Source organism: Podarcis gaigeae, assembly GCF_964106915.1.
Source record: "Podarcis gaigeae genome assembly, chromosome: 1".
Classification (NCBI taxonomy): domain Eukaryota; kingdom Metazoa; phylum Chordata; class Lepidosauria; order Squamata; family Lacertidae; genus Podarcis; species Podarcis gaigeae.
The window spans coordinates 69,872,582-69,888,975 of NC_139678.1; the positions used below are offsets into that span (position 1 = coordinate 69,872,582).

Genomic DNA, 16,394 nt, shown 5'->3' on the forward strand with positions numbered 1-16,394 from the left:
ACTATCTGGACTAGACTTGCAGCCACCTCTCAAATCCTCACGGGGCTTCTATCTTTTAAACATATATGTGTACTAATCAGAATATAAAGCAGCCTTCCTTTTTTGCTTCCTGCAAAACAGATTATGTGGTGATCCACCTTTTATGGCAGGCTCCGAAGAAAAGCTTTTTGAACTTATAAAGAAAGGAGATCTTCATTTTAAACATCCAATCTGGGATACAGTCAGTAAGGCTGGTAAGTAGGCAACTGTATGATAAAAACAAACAACAACATCCCCAGCATGAAATTCAACAAATTGTTGCAATATTTTGACCTTTTTATTACCATTAAGTACTGTGTTTTCTCATAAATGTAAAATTGATGCTAAAGAAAATTCACAGAACTGTTGCCGTGAATTAGCTTCACAGCATTAGAGGTAAAATACTCTGCTGGATTAAAGCACTCAGAGACAACTGGGAGATGTGTTTGTTAGCAGCTAACAGAAATGAGGTTTATGAGTCTTTCTCTTTATAGCCAAAGCTGTGTTGGAGCTGCTTTTGAGAGTAGACCCTGCCCACAGAATGACTGCTAATGAATTGCTTCACATCCAGTGGATAACAGTAAGTTGCTGTTGTTGTGTTGTTTTTTTAAAAAATCCTAAATATTTGCCTTATTTTTCTTTTTATTTGTGAAAATGTTTCTCCCCCACCTCCCTCAGATAATAGCCATATCCCAATTTTTCTGAAGGGTCTACTACATTACAACAAGTAAGATGCTGAGACATTCGTCATTTGCCTTATATGCATCTAAATTGTACTTACAGCATTTGGTGTATCTGCCAGTATATAAACAATGACACAAGTCACTGTGAGGGCTTACTGGGCTTTTATAGACTGTGTAAACAGGAACAAAAATCCGGCCACAAATTACTACATTTCTCCTTCTACTCCCTCCAGATTCTGCCAACTCTTCATGTCCTTTCTTAGTGTAGTTCCAATTGTCAGAATTCTGATCCAGACACTGAGTTGCATATTCCATCTGTGTACATGCATACTTCATTTTATTGTGCTTCACTTTAATATGCCTTGCCTTGCAGAGAATGGTCCTTTTCTGGCCATGGGAGTGGAGTTGGCTAGGGCTAGAACTAGGTTTCCCCCCCTTCTGTCCCTGCAGCCAGGGAAGCCTGGCTTAATAGACTACAGTATAGTGTAAACATATCTTTTCTATGTATGCACTGGGAAACAAAAAGAAAAAGAGAGACTTGCTTTATTATGATATTCGCTTTATTGCAGTGGTCTGGAACCAAACCCGCAATATCTCCGAGATATGTGTATATATTTTTGTTAACTGAAAGCATAAGCAGAATCAAGGGCACTATCCACAGGGAACTTCTCTTGCAAACTTCATTTAAATGGAGTGCATGGATGGTTGTTCCCCAAAGCAATTGTTTCAACATTTCAGCAAGCAGTATGGGTAAACTACAGCATGAACACCCTACAAAACAAATATTATTTTCCCAGTATATCTGAAGTTTTGGTGATTACAGAGGTTCGCTGATAATAATGGAAGCAATTATTTAAACAACAACAATAATATAGAAATGAATAAGATGTTATGCGCTTTTGATTACTTTCCCAGACTTTACACATTTCTATTTGTTCCAGTCCATTTCTAGCAAAGGTTTCATCCTAAGGCTCCCCTCCCCCATGAAGAACAAGATCAGCTTTGTTAGTGAGATGTTTAATAATGGAATGTCGGTTACTGTCTTGCATAGGGCAGCCTAGTGTTACCAGAACTTAACAGTTCTCTGCTTTCCTGTGGCAGGGCGGCCTTGTGCAGCCTGGGCAGAATCTTCAGGAGGTGGGGTCCATGTATGGGGCTAACTAGGTCTTGCAGAAATTCCTGGGAGCTTCTACACTATCACAAGGCTTATGGGGAAGATGCAGGGCTTATCTTGGCCTCAAAAGGAGGCCCGGACTTTGGGAATCAGTCTGTTCTTGTCCATGGCTTCACCATGCACCCTCCCTCCCTCGGAGTGAAGACATTTGCTGGGAACTTGTTTGGTTTCCTGGAAAGGAATTTTGCTCATATCTTGATTGGCCCATAATGTAAGGTTTTCACCTTCATCTCAGCAAGAGCTGTTTACATTGCTAGGTGTTCATCTTTTGTTTTCTCTGTCACAACTTGAGCAGGATAAGGCATTGGGCAAGACCATTAATATAGTGGGGACTTGGAGGTGGTGTTTTAGCCCTCAGCCCTGGCTTGAGCAGGGCAGGTCTTTCACTGTTTGTCCCAGGTTGCCAGCTAGAACTCAGATGCTTGTCCCGTAGCACGCTGAGGACTGTTATGCTGACAACCCACAGGAGGTGACCCCAGCAGATGGGCCTTTGTATAAAAGGTGAGATCTCTGCTATCCAGTCCTTGCCCTGTGCCTAGCCAACTGCACATACTTGCTGAATCAATAAAGCTGTAATCTATTTTCATCCATATCTGGATTGTTCATATCCAGTTTTCCTTTCTTCTACCTTTGGGGGTTAGGCACTTCATGCATGATATACAGCTTTAGGGTTTGCAATCACTGAAGCTTTCAGAGCATTTGACAGAGGGATAGCTGTTGAAATGACAAGCATTTGGGCAGAATTATCACAGAATTCCAATAGCTGCTATTTTATGTAAAGTGCTAATTCAAAAATCTGTGATTGGTTATCCTTTGGAGCAGAGATAGCAATGGTTAAAAGCTTCTATCAGTGTTGTTTTTTCTCCATACACTGCTGCAAACAAACTGAAATTATGTTGCATCTATTTCTGGATTATTTTTGCATAATTGCTATAGTTCTTTTCTCGTACTCTTTTCCCCAAATAAACAGCTGTTTATTTATCAATAGGATTGGTTGTTAGATTTTCCCCCCCTTGTGCCCACAGATGGACAGAAGGTCTTGTTTGTTATATGTTTATAATTAAATTACTCCCACCCACCTCAGTTCCCAAATTTATGTAAGAACTCATGTTATGTTAATGCAGAAAAGTGTTTAGAGATACTAGGGTAAATGTGCATTTCACAAGTGCCTCAAATATTTCATATTCGTATTTGCTTCTGCGTAATCTGAGTTTCACTCTTCCTAATGCATAGTCTTCTAGTTTATAAAACTAAGCACACTGCTTCTCAGTTCAGCAAGTCCATACTGCACACGATGGAACATTTTGTCACTAGTGGGTATTTCTTCAATTCATGAATAAGTTCAGCACTTACATTTTCAACTACTGAGGCTGCTTCTCCTTCCTTTTGCCCCTCCACTTCCCTTTTTGATCACACAAGTGTGTTCTCCAGTGCGTGGCCTATCCCTCACAAAATAATAATAAAAATCAGTCACCAGTTAACTGACCATTCTGTGTGAATATTCATTTATTTTTCACCACACACAAATACCGTAAAAGGTTCTTAAACTAGGCCTTACTTTTGGAACATTTTCTCCAACAAACCTTTATTTTTGTCCGGAAGCTGTGTTGTGGGAGTACTGCCATTCAGAGCAGAGTCTAGCAGAGATCACAGAATGGAAAATGTGTTTCTGACATACGTTGGGTGCCATATGATGGAGGGGCACACTGTTCTCTTCTATGCCTTGAATCTCACTGACATGCACTCCCTTAAAATATGAACATAAAAAGCTTGAAGGAAAGACAAAAGAAAATGAAACAATCTAAAAGGCAACCAATTAGTAATCCTCCACTTTCCCCACAATCAGCACCAGATGCTAGCCAATTAAACTCAACAGGTGCTCAAATGAGGCAATACAGACAATTAACTTAAGTGGTTCCACTTTCTTAAAAACTGTCAGAACACAACCACGCCATTTCATGTGCTATTTAAGTATTTGTAGCTCTTTAAAACATAGTGCTTTTTTTCCTGAGGCCACAACTCAGCCTCTTATTTTGTAGGTGCGATTTGGTGCACTTAGAAATTTAATTACCTGAATGTGCTTGCAAATAAGGTAGTTATTTGGATGTCTGCAACATCAATTTGTCTACAGTTAATTACAGATGTAAATTTGCACCTGCAAAATTGGAGTCCACATCTGAAAATCATTCTATAAATTTAGAAGGATTGGGAATACATTATCCTGATTCATGTAGAACTAATTCTCTCTGTGCATGGCTATCTTATTCCAACCTCCACCACTCAGAAACAACACACACATACATACCTTGTGCTAAAACCATAGGAAGGCAAAGACTGAAATATACTGTTAATAAAGACAATATAGTATTGCGGTTGGAATAGAAGGTGTAAATCTAGTTATATTGCTTGGAATGTATGGATCCATTGTCATGTATGGATTTATGGTATGGTCAAAACCTTATGATGCATTTATTTAAATGGAAAAGATTCACACATGTTATTTTTAGACACATATAAGCAAACTTTTAAAAACATAGTGCTTGGGTTTTTTTAAAGAACAAAGTATTTCTTGCTTAAAGCATTAGGTTGAATGCTTGTATCTCTTAAAGATACTGAATCTTCACTATGAATCACTTTGCATTTGTTGGGTTCAACATCCATGGGGGAGATTTTCCCCACAACAGATCAAACACATAATCTTTCTTTAAGTGGGCCCACACTCATGACTTTCCTGTTCCAGTCTTAAAGAAGCTGATGCTGATACATTATACGGAGAAGACAAAGCTACAAGGCTGCTTTTACATTTATAGTCCTTGCCCCTCAGAGTGTTGGGGGGGGGGGGGTAACTGCTAGTTTCAAATAGACAGGTATTATACCCCAGAGACTTTCAGAACCAAAAGCTTAGAAAGACTCAAAAAAGTGAAAAAAAATCCATTGGGAGAAAATCCACTAAAAAATAGTGCTTATTTATATATTTAAGATCCATTTATTTCTATGGAAATTGATATGTGCCCATAATGAGCATTACGCAAATACAAGAATGGGTCTGTAAAGCTAAATAAGTTAATATATAAGAACACAATGCAAGCCTTGGTCTAACTTGCTCAGGTTCTTTACTGAAACATTTTTGGCATGGAATTGAAGTGGGAGGGGTATGTCTTCTTCTCTCCACCATGATTATAATTGCTTGTTGCCTAGGTTGTTGCTTAGGAAATCTGTTTTCAAAGACCTTATACTGTATTAGGTCTTTTCCTATTTGATCCAGCCAAAAGCCATATTTATGTCATTAAACCACATAGCCAATTTGATTTGGTTACAATGATAGTGTCACAAAGTTAATTCAGAATAAGGACATAAAGCAGTCCCATCACTCTGAATGGTGGCTGAAGAAAAATAAGTGAAGCTGTTTTCACTCTTGTTCTTGGTTCCATTCCACAGAAATTACTATGAAGGAACACAGGATTCCATAGAATCTGCATTTGTGGGCATCAAAGTATCGGATGCCATATACTGCAGCTTGTTTTGTCTTTCTAGTATTGTTTTTTTTACTCTACCTCTTTTCCTTTGCCTGGCTTTAGCTGCTGTGCCATGAAAAAAATAGTTACATTTGTCCTGTTAGTCAGAAATGCTTCTAAAACTTCTAGGTGAATAGGACTTTTGCTTGACAACTTTGTGGAGCTTTTGGGAAAACAGCTTGCCACCAGGCAGGCAAAATCATTTTCAGATTTTATTGGACTTGCATACTTGTGATAGAAAATCAATGAAGGTACGGAGGGATTGCCAAAGCAATTGACTTTCTAATAAGTGTACCAGTGCTATTTTTAATTGCCTACAGGTAGGTGTTCCATTTTGCCATCTCAAGAAGTAGTTGTAAGGAGGACCAAAAATGGTGCCACCTAGGATAAAGATAAGGAATCAGCTGTTTTTAGAATGTTCTGACCAAAAAGAAGAGGAAATGGATCCAAATGTGCTGCAATATAATTCATTATTATTTTGTTTTGTGGGGAGAAAATCAGTTTTTTTTTTAAAGGAGCTTTCTCTCTTTGGACTTTTATAATAAAAGAATTAATGAAACACCCTGGCCTCCAGAAATAAAGGCCTGGACATAAATGGTTTATTATTTCTTTAGGGTGAAACAGACATTTTCCCAAGGCCATGTAATGTCCTAGAATTGATGAAGAAGTGGAATAACGACATCAACACAGACAACAGAGAAGTAGACCTTCTGGAAGTTGAAGTGAATGGCGCATCATCTACTTCACAACAAGAAATCCGTGAAGAACATGATAGACTTACTAGCAGCAATGGCAACTTAGAGGCCAGTATAGAAACAGAAATAGAGAGTGGGAGCAGCAAATCCTCCACGCCGACAAAACAAGTAAAAGTTAACCTGGTATTTCTCAGATTAAATCAATTTTAGGGGTGGGGCACCTCAGTCCTAGGAACCAAATGGGTCTCTCTAGGAATCTCTGGCCCTTAGGACTCTCCCTGGGCCACACCTGCTACTAGACCTGCTTTGCAGCCTCCTTGAGTGTTTTGGTTTGGCTGGAATGTGTCTTCAAACTCTGGTAAATGCTTCTTGCTTTCCCTGATGGAAATAGAGAGGGTGTGTGAGTTTTGTATGGAAACTCACCTAATGTACACAGGTAAAATTCACATTTGCTCCTGTGCACACTTTTGCCTCTGGCCCTGCCTCTCATTGGTGTGTAGCCCTCAGAAGTTTGCACAGCGGGGCAGCCATCAGGCTGAAATAATAATAATAATAATAATAATAATAATAATAATAATAATAATAATTTTTACTACTACTACTACTACTACTACTACTACTACTACTACTACTACACCCTGTCCATCTGACTGGGTTGCCCACCCCTGAACTAGATAATAGCACAGAGCAGTGCTGGTAAAGGCAAGGTTTGTGTTAAGGAGAATCAAAGTTTATGAATCATAGTTACTTTTTACAGAACTTTTACAGTTACTTTTTTACAGAACAACATGTATTCTTTTTCAGACTCATAAGAAAAAACCCCACAGCAACACTTTACCAAATGGGACATTGCGGAAGAAAAGTTCATATAACAAGTCAGCTTCCAACGTAAGCATATTTATAAAATTGGCCGCTCTCTCTTAACTGAAGGGTCATTTCAGCTATGTGTTGGCTGCCATGTAAGTACTTTAGATGCTTTTGCAGTTGGTATTGTGCTTGCAGCAGGCTGGGATCACATTTTAAATGTGCCTCTAAGTAGATGGTCTACATGTCAATGCCCTGAGTCCCACGATAAGAATAGGGAATTGGGGCACTTGCATGTAGAGCTCCCATTAGTGGATGCTGGTTGATACCTAGGTGTCTAGGAGCAAGCATAGTGGCAGACTCACGCAGTCCCAGCATCTTAACCAACAGCATACCAAGAGGCTAAATAAAACTGCTCTGAATCATTTAGAGGATTTGATTCTGACTAAGCAGATTCTCTTGTAATTTATAGAGGTTGGTTTAGTTAAGTAGCTTCCATATATCAACTTGTGTGATTTATAGTCTTTTTTTAATTGGTAACTGCTTTCTCATTGTTCTTGGTGTGTAAACTTGGTGCAGAAGTTTTCATTACGCTAGCCTTCAGAACCTTCCTTGCTTCGGTCTTTGTGGTGCCGTAGTTCTCGCCACTACAGAAATACTTTGCAAAGTAGATGGCGTTCATTTCAGTCCTATAGATGATGTCATCAGGAAGGGAAGTCTCCTAGCGTGGCAAAGATGTGATAAAGCTATCAAAGTTTCCAACATTTAGGGCTTCTTAGTTCAGGGGAAAAAGGCAAGTATGTGGGGGGACATGATAGAGGTGAATAGAATTATGCATTGTGTGGAGAAGGTGGGTAGGGAGTTTTTCTGCCTCTCTCATAATACTAAAACTCAAGACCACCCAGTGAAGCTGAACATTGGAAGGTTCAGGACAGACAAAAGAAAGTACTTCTTCACACAGTGCATAGTTAAACTAAGGAATTCATTCCCAGAAGAGGTAGTTGAAGCCATCAGTTTGGATGGCTCTAAAAGACTGGACAAGTTAATGAAGGATAGGGCTATTGGTGGCTACTACCCATGATGGTTGTATTCTGCTTCCAGTGTTGGAGGCAGTATGCTTCTGAATTCCAGTTGCTGAGGTTTAAAAAGATACGGAGAGGGCTGTCACATTCTGGTGCTGCTTGTGGGCTTTTCATAGACATTTGGTTAGTCAGTGTGAGAACAGGGAGTTGGAATAGATGGGCCCAATAGAATTGTAGAGTTGGAAGAGACACAAGAGTCATCTAGTCCAACCCCCTGCAATGCAGGAATCTTTTGTCCAACGTGGGGCTCAAACTCAAGACCCTGAGATTAAGAGTCTCAAACTGCTTTGGTGATGCAATATTGCATAGTTCCTTCTGTCTGGGACTGGAGTGTGATGGAATACAAAGTCAGGGTCTGTTGCAGCTTGTTCTGTCATTCTATTACTGTTCCTTTACCTCTTTTCCTTTTCCTCCCTTTAGTAGACACTCATTGCTGCTGTGCTCTTCCTGGTACTTTTTGAGCATCTGAGAGCTTTTTGGCCTATTGGTTTTTAGCTTACAGAATATGGTTCTGTTGAGTAGTTAGAAGAGGATTTTTCCCACTCCTAACACCATGTATTAATAAGAATGCTGTCAAATCTGATTTGCTTTATTGCAACTAACGTAGCTCCAGACGAAGTTGTCCTTTCCTAATGACATTGTATAACTGATCAGAAATCAGAAATTTCTACTATGATTTGAACAGTCATCATCACATGACTGTTTCTTCCTCCCATTAATAAATGTGATATCAAATGTATCCTGTGTTAACTTGTGTTTTTGGTGTTGTTTGTTTTTAAGATTCAGAGTGGTGGAAGTGGGTCGGTGTCTCCAGGATCAGTTGTGAAACGGATGCAGGATAGCCAAGAGAAGAAAACTGAAATCGAAAAGTCTTCCTTTTCTCCGAGTCATGGGTCTCCAAGCAAATGTTCACAAAAATCAACTACCCTTAGTGGCCTACTCAAAACGAAAAAGAAATCTTAGGGGGTATCCATCAACTCAAAACAAAGTTCTTACAAAGTAACTAGTGCCGATGCCAAAATGTGGCCGCTTTATAAAAAGGACCAATGTAGCCTGAACTCTTTTTGCCTTTTTTTGTTGTTCTGAGATCTATAATCATCAAGAGAGCTCTAGCTTCACAGTAGTGCTGATAAAAGTTCTGAAGCAGTGTGAATTCCTAACCTATGGGAGGGCATCCACTGGTCGTATTACTTTCAGAGCAAGAGCACAGAATTGTGTAAAAATCGGTCTTTTATTTATTGTATCGTTCAGGCAAACGACTGGTTTCTTTCAATCTACTTTCTATGTTTTTCCTAAATTTGCTTTGTATTGTCACAAACATTTGTTGCGTGGGGGAATAAGGAGCCAAAATATGAAATGGCTCGGTGGTATGTATGTAGATTGTGCTTATAACCCTGTAGGTATTATAACTTGTGTACCAAGGTCAATGGATTTTGTTTCTGATATTTTTATGGCACTTTAGTTTGTTTAGAAAACATACTTTAAACATTTTTAGGTATTATGAAAATTGCTGAGGTTCATATTGCTGCTAAAACTCTTGTGTGTTCAAATAAAACAGATCTTAGAAAAATATTTTTCACATGCCAGTTAATCTTCATTTTTGAAAGGATGGATTGTGCCGCAGAAGAATCATATTTTTGTAATATGATTCCTTTCTTTTAAAGATAAAGCTCTTTTTGCTTAAAGTTCTTTCATTAGATTATTCTTGAATGCTTACACTTGACACATTTTGCACTGTGAATTATTCAGGCTGTCAGGCTAAATATTTGTGTAGTGGTCTCATCCATATGCTTATATAACATTTGGTTCTTTTCAAACTTTAGTGGAAAATTTAGTGTAGGTCTTCCCATGATTGCAAGCAAGCGTGGGTCCTCGGTTTATGCAGAAATACCAGGTACTTCAGTGAAGCCTGTGAATGAAGCAGATTTCATTCTTCTTCTGTCACCTTCCCAAGATGATTATGCAGGGCAATGCCAAGGGCCCAGTTCCATGTAAGCTGCAGGTTCCCCAGAGGTTTCTAGTTCCTGGTACCTGCAAGTGACTTAATGTGGGCACGCTGCCACTCAGACCTTTCAAGCCAATGATGGCATTTTAGATGTTCACAATATCATTTTGGATTTAATTTGTATGACTTGATAAATAATTCGATATGTCCAGATAAATAGTTGGATACATCCAAACTTTCCCCAAATATGCATGGGTCATAAGGAGGTTGCCTCTTTCTACTTCAGATCTTGATGTCTTACCTTTACTTCATGGGAAGAATTTAATATTTTACTATTAATGTGTATTGGTAAAGTTATGAATGTTATAACCATTTACATTAAAGTACTTCTCTTAATTTAGCTGGTCTTAAAGATTAACACCCTCCCCCCCAAAAAATAATAATATTCAGGCTATTTTCAGCAAAACCTTGTCCCAGATACTGGATCTGACAGCCTCTCTGGTTTGATATGAAATGGTCAGAGTATCTTAAAAAGTCGAACTAGCTTTCTGAGTCTCCTGACAAAGGTGCAATAGGTCCCTTTTGTTCTAAAAGACCAGATCTAGTTGGCTATTAGCTCTTGGCACCAGTTATTTTCCTTTAGTCAGATAATTGCTTGTAGGCTATGCCAGGACATGCTCTATTAGAGCTGCAAAGGCATCATTAGCCAGCCTCAGGTCAATCCTACCTGATCGCAGGACTGACTTAGTTGCAAACTGACTATGTAGCGTTAAGGCCAATTCTATTTTGTGTTCAAATAAGTCCTTGACTATTGTAAATGGAATTTTAATGACTGGGGCTGACATATACTGTGCCCTTTGCTCTTTTGTACCCTGGACCCAGGGACATATAGAATTTTAAATAAAAGAAAATATGTCAGTCACGTTACCTCACAACTGGGAGGACTTGTTTACGTACTTATTTAAATACATAACTTTTGCTTTGTTATGATGAAACTTTGGGTAGCCTTTTCAGTGCACTGCTTTTATGGTGGCTAGTATCTTGGTTTTGAAGTTGGAAAATCCAGGGCCAAATCACCATTTACCTTGAAGCTTAATGGAGTATCTTTGGGAATTGTCATTGTCTCTTAGTGCTGCTGTGAAATTATGGGAGGAAGGATGGGGTAGGGATGCAAAAGTTAACACCACACCACCATATATTCAAGAAGCTTTGCCCCCTTAAAAGTATCTAAACCTTAGAGCGCTTTATATTAAAATGACAGCTTGCCTATGCTAATGCTTGTATAGTTTGTAGTCAGTTGCACCACTGGGAAAACTGGAGGAAAGTACCCAATCTGACAAGGCCTTAATCAACAGCAGTCTGATCCTTTAAAAATGCAATACTAGTTCATTTGTTCAGCCTATCTACATGAAAATTTGATAGATACAATCACCTTGAAGAATGTTTCAAATATTCATGTTATCTAGAGATACAACAGAGAACCTTTCTACTTATGTTTTAAAAGGGGGGCCTGTGAGCCATGCAAGTAGCTTTCACAAGTATTAGCTTTGTTACACTGTAGAATTTTACTAAAGATGTATTGAACCTAGTTAGTGAAACAGCTGTGGCTGGCTTTTACAAATGTATTTATTTTGTAGAATGCATACTTTCTGCCCACGCTCAGTGCTACACAAGAAAGAAATGAGATACATGAAAATGCCAAGCTAAAAAGACTGTTGATAATCCCCCCTCCCCCCAGAAATTCCTCAGAGTCAGGAGAAAATTATGTCTCAGGACTGAATTTGGTACATTCTGTACTGCTTCCTCACATTGTATCATATCACATCAGTAGGTAAAACTGTACTTTATTAATATATGGTTTAGATTCCGTGCTGGGTGCACACTATCATTTATGAGTAGCAGCAAGATATATGTGGAAATGTTCACATTATTCTTGCTCCACCAGGGTACAGTAGTAGTGTTGTTTCAATGTCATTTCTAAGAAGATTTAAGAATTACTCCTAATTTTGTTTTGCTTTGACTCTATCTGCATATCATATTTGTACTGGTGAAAACATAATTTGGAAGGGATGCAGAGTAGTTGTGTATATTGTGTGATTTGATATACTAGAGCTGCAGGGTTACATTCTACTCCTGTATTACATGCTACCATCCTAGGGACAGGCACTATCCAATGTTTTCTTTAAGTTACAGCAGCTGTCGTTCAATTTAGATGGAGGAAATTTCATACAGTGCTTGTTTTCTTGCTCTGTGCAAGTAACATACTTAACAGATTCCTTCATACCCTGTCACTTAAATTGTATCCTTGGGATTTGGATAAGTAGTTACAGCTGCTTTTAACAAACAAATGGTATCAATTTGATCTGATTTACTTAGAACAATAGGGATATTCCAGGATTCAGAAGTGAGAAATAGCATTCTGAGTGTGGGCATTGCAGCCATGCAGATAGAAAGACCAGAAAAAAATTCTCATGGATGAGGCTGTGGGGTGTGGGATGGTTGGGGATGATGAGAGTTTTAGTACAGCAACATCTGGAGGGCCAAAAATTAACCAGTCCTGGTCTAGGATCTATATTTCTGGGAAAACGATATGTCTTCCCTTCTTTTCCTTTAATCTTCAGAGAAGGCATTCTTTCTGCATTGTACTTACATTACCTCCTATAGTAACAGGGGAGTGAAGGGGAGATTCGCATCATAAGAAAGGAGGGCATTTTTGTTTTCCCCAAAGATTCTTGAAATGGGGTATTGCTGTGGAGAAGGGAAGAACATTATTTTAAAGGCTGCATAAGCTTGCATATGATACAGAAGAAAATTCATTTCACAGAAGAAGAAAAAGAAAGCATTACCAAAACTGGATGGGCATCTGAGTAGAGGGGTATTGTGTCTTTTGGACATCATGAACCTGTTCACAACATTATATATGTACATTGCAGGAGGATCGGTTTCGATAACTGCCTTGGATTTGGGAGGAAGTGAAGTGAATTAATGTTTTGTGGCAGGCATCAGGAGTTCCTCGGTAGGCAAATGAGGTAGAAAACATTAAAGCTGTCTTAGAACAAAAGAGCTGCAAGTCAATATTGGTTTTCCTGAAAAAGAAGTAATCTATTCTAGCTTTTATTGGTGAACTCTCATCATTTGCTCTCACCAATATAACTGTTTATAGGGCTATCATTCTTTTACTTAACCCATTCTTTTACTAACACAGGGATAACCATATCGTCCTCTATGTCTCAAGTTGTTTCTGTTGCTAGGGGTGCTTATGGCCAGGTTAGGCTGGTTCACTAGCTATGTCTGGAGCAGGATAGCCTGTCCCCTGCTCTGGTGACCTACTACCTGGGCTACAGTAATGTGCTCTATGTGAGGCCCTCCTTGAAGATGGTTTGGAGGCTGCAGCTAGTGCAGAATGTGGTTGCACTGGCCGCTAACTAACTACTGTGCCCAATTCAAGAAGTCAGTACTTGTGTACAAAGCCCTAATTGGCTTGGGGCCCAAATACCTAAAAGAGTGTCTTCCTCAATATCAGCTGGGAGATTATGTTGATGGTGCCATTGCTGGATGCTCCCTGGTTGGCACTGACCCACGGCAGGGCTTTCTCGATGACCCTTCCCTGTTTGTGGAATGCCCACCCTGGCATGATGTATCTGTGTCCCTCATTATTAACTTTCAGGACAACTGTGATGACAAATAATGCTTCCTTGCAACTTTAAAATTATCAGCTCCAAAAGCATGTAACTCCTTTGCATATTTTTAGATGTGTTTATTTTTTTTGAGGTTTGAAACATTTACATTAATTTTTTTTTAGTTGTTTGTATTTATCATTTGATCTATGACTTTGCTGTTTGCTAGCCTAGGCTCCTTTGAGAAGCAAAGCAGGACAGAAATTTAATAAATAAATTTTATAAGTCAATTTGTTTTAACTGAAACTGATTTGTATGATACCATGGATTTGCCTAGCTTGTTAAAATTATAACATCTAAATATTCTGTGTGCCCATATGAGTTTAAAATCTACTGCTCAGTTATTTCCACAGTAGTTTCCTTACTGGCTCCATCAAATTCAGGACATTCAATGATAATTTAAATATACATTTTTTTCCAGTTTGAAGTGCTGGTCCACAGCTAAATCTAATGATTTATATGTTCATGTTTGATGGATGGAATAGTATCTACCCTTATTTTTACTGGAAGTTTCTGCAAAGGTCTAAGGGATTGTTTATATCAACCTAGGTTTGGCTGTGTTGGCACCAGATATATTTCACAATTGTCCATGTCTGAGTGCCCTTGCCTTTCTGCTCTGTATGTCCATTGAATAAAAAATAAAGTCAGTCAGGAGAAGTTCAAGGCTGCATTTGTTTCTCATCTCCTTCTGTCTCATCTATCTGCATTAAACACTTTTAGACTATATAAAATGAAGTTGAGAGTTAGCCATAGTCTCTGACTACAATTCTTTAAAGCTAATCCTTGGAACCTGGACACCATGGTCAGAAGTTTCTTGGAAAGAGCAAATAACTCAAGAGCAAACCAGCAGGTAATGAAGCAAGATGTGTCTTAGGGGATGTCATCTATTTGCTGGTAAAGAAGGATAGTCCTATGTAGCAAGAACAGCACTCAATATTTGCCTTACCTCTTGTTGCCCCTTTCCTGATCAAAAAGCACTTCTATTTTAAGAAAAAGCTTTCATGCATGTTATGCCTAGATTGCATCCCCTGACAATTGCACATGCATGTTTTGCCGCCTCCATATATAACTTATATGCAGCAGCCGTTTGTAAGGCAGTTTACTACAAGGTAATGTATTTCTGCTGCAGGACACTGATGGCGACAGGAAGAGGAAGGCCTTGCAAGGTGGTAATGGAGGCATGGGACTCTTACATCAAATCCATGCACTGATGGGCCATAATGTCAGTGGCCCATACTGCGCACTGCCAGCCACTCAGCAGCTGCATGCTTGTGCGTGCGTGGTGCTGAACAAAACCGTTCCCAGGTCTCCACTGCTGCCTTATGACATCCTCTGCTAAGAGCATCAGGTAACTTATCCTTCTATATTACTGCTAAGCATGGAATTAAAGGTAAAGGTAATGGTACCCCTGCCCGTACGGGCCAGTCTTGAGAGACTCTGGGGTTGTGCGCCCATCTCACTCAAGAGGCCAGGGGCCAGCGCTGTCCGGAGACACTTCCGGGTCACGTGGCCGGAGACACTTCCGGGTCACGTGGCCAGCGTGACAAAGCTGCATCTGGCGAGCCAGAGCTGCACACGGAAACGCCGTTTACCTTCCCGCTGGTAAGCGGTCCCTATTTATCTACTTGCACCCGGAGGTGCTTTCGAACTGCTAGGTTGGCAGGCGCTGGGACCGAGCAACGGGAGCGCACCCCACCACAGGGATTCGAACCGCCGACCTTTCGATCGGCAAGTCCTAGGCGCTTCCATCAAACTGCCTCAACGAGCCACCACTGTGTATACTGTATGTGCTGGGAAGCTGAGACCAATTGTAGCTTCCTGGCTTGTATGCATTCAGCAAACCACCCACGTGTTCTCATTCCATGGAGTTCCATTCTTTTCCTTTTATTTTTCCTCCCATTGTAGTGTTTTCCATTTAGGAAAACAAAAATAGCCATGGTTATGGAAATGTTTCTTATTTTTGACAAATAAGAGCTAACTGTCACATGCTCAAAATGTCAAAGTGTCTCTCGACCACTGCCTCCGACCCCAAGAAATAAGGATTCTCATTCCTTTTGTAAGGATTGGCCCCCAACATCTCCATTCTTAATAGGAATTTATTTATTACTTAGTGAGACAAAACAATTAATACCCCTTATCAATGGTTTGTACTTAGACTGTTGTGTCCAAGAGTCTCTGAGCCAAATTATAAGTCATTTTGGCATGGCAGTGTTGAGTCCAGTTGCTACCTATCCAGAAAATGTTGAATTGTCACTGGGGTTTCGACTTTGAGCTGTACTGGACTCCCAGCACAGAAGTTCCTCGAAAACATTTGACATGAAGTTTTCCCTATCTGTAGCAATAACTTTGTATCTGCTGTGTGGCATGGTCTGTGCACTGAACGAAGACAACTCAGATACAAAAACTGGACAGAACACCTTATCAAAGGTCATGTTTATTAAATTCCCATTTACTCTTTTTTTCTGTCTAAAATATACATTGACCTTCATGATGGTTTCTTTCTTTCAGGATCTGTGATATAAATATGCTCTTTGGAAAATACATTTCTACTAGTTCCCCCTTTCCCTGTTAAAATTCCATTAAAAAGTACCACATGCCGTGCAAAATGATTTTGAATAAATATCCCCGACTCCTATATAATAGAACAGAAGCTTAATGAAAATGTTTGCTGGAAAAGCATTTATCTTGCATGTTGATGCTATGAAATAGAACAGCTTATCTGTATTGTTTGTAATCTGTTAAAGGACTTGAAAAGCAGTGTGCAAAACCTCAATGCCTCCTAAGCTTGGAGTCCATTGATA

At 39.5% G+C, this 16,394-nt stretch overlaps 1 protein-coding gene across 29 annotated transcripts in view; it reads left to right on the forward strand.

The window, feature by feature from the left end:
• Positions 1-14,256, forward strand: part of STK33 (serine/threonine kinase 33) — a 59,281-nt gene extending 45,025 nt beyond the window's left edge. For 18 of the 29 annotated variants that reach the window (XM_083710031.1, XM_083710022.1, XM_083710045.1 and 15 more), the window contains 5 exons: positions 121-233; positions 513-598; positions 6,005-6,268; positions 6,890-6,973; positions 8,752-14,256. In XM_083710031.1, the coding sequence (XP_083566157.1) occupies positions 121-233; positions 513-598; positions 6,005-6,268; positions 6,890-6,973; positions 8,752-8,934 (730 nt within the window). In that variant the 3' untranslated portion in view covers positions 8,935-14,256. The remainder of the gene's footprint in view (positions 1-120; positions 234-512; positions 599-6,004; positions 6,269-6,889; positions 6,974-8,751) is intronic. The other 11 variants (XM_083710025.1, XM_083710040.1, XM_083710047.1 and 8 more) reach the window with 1 other exon arrangement.
• Positions 14,257-16,394: the final 2,138 nt, after the last annotated feature.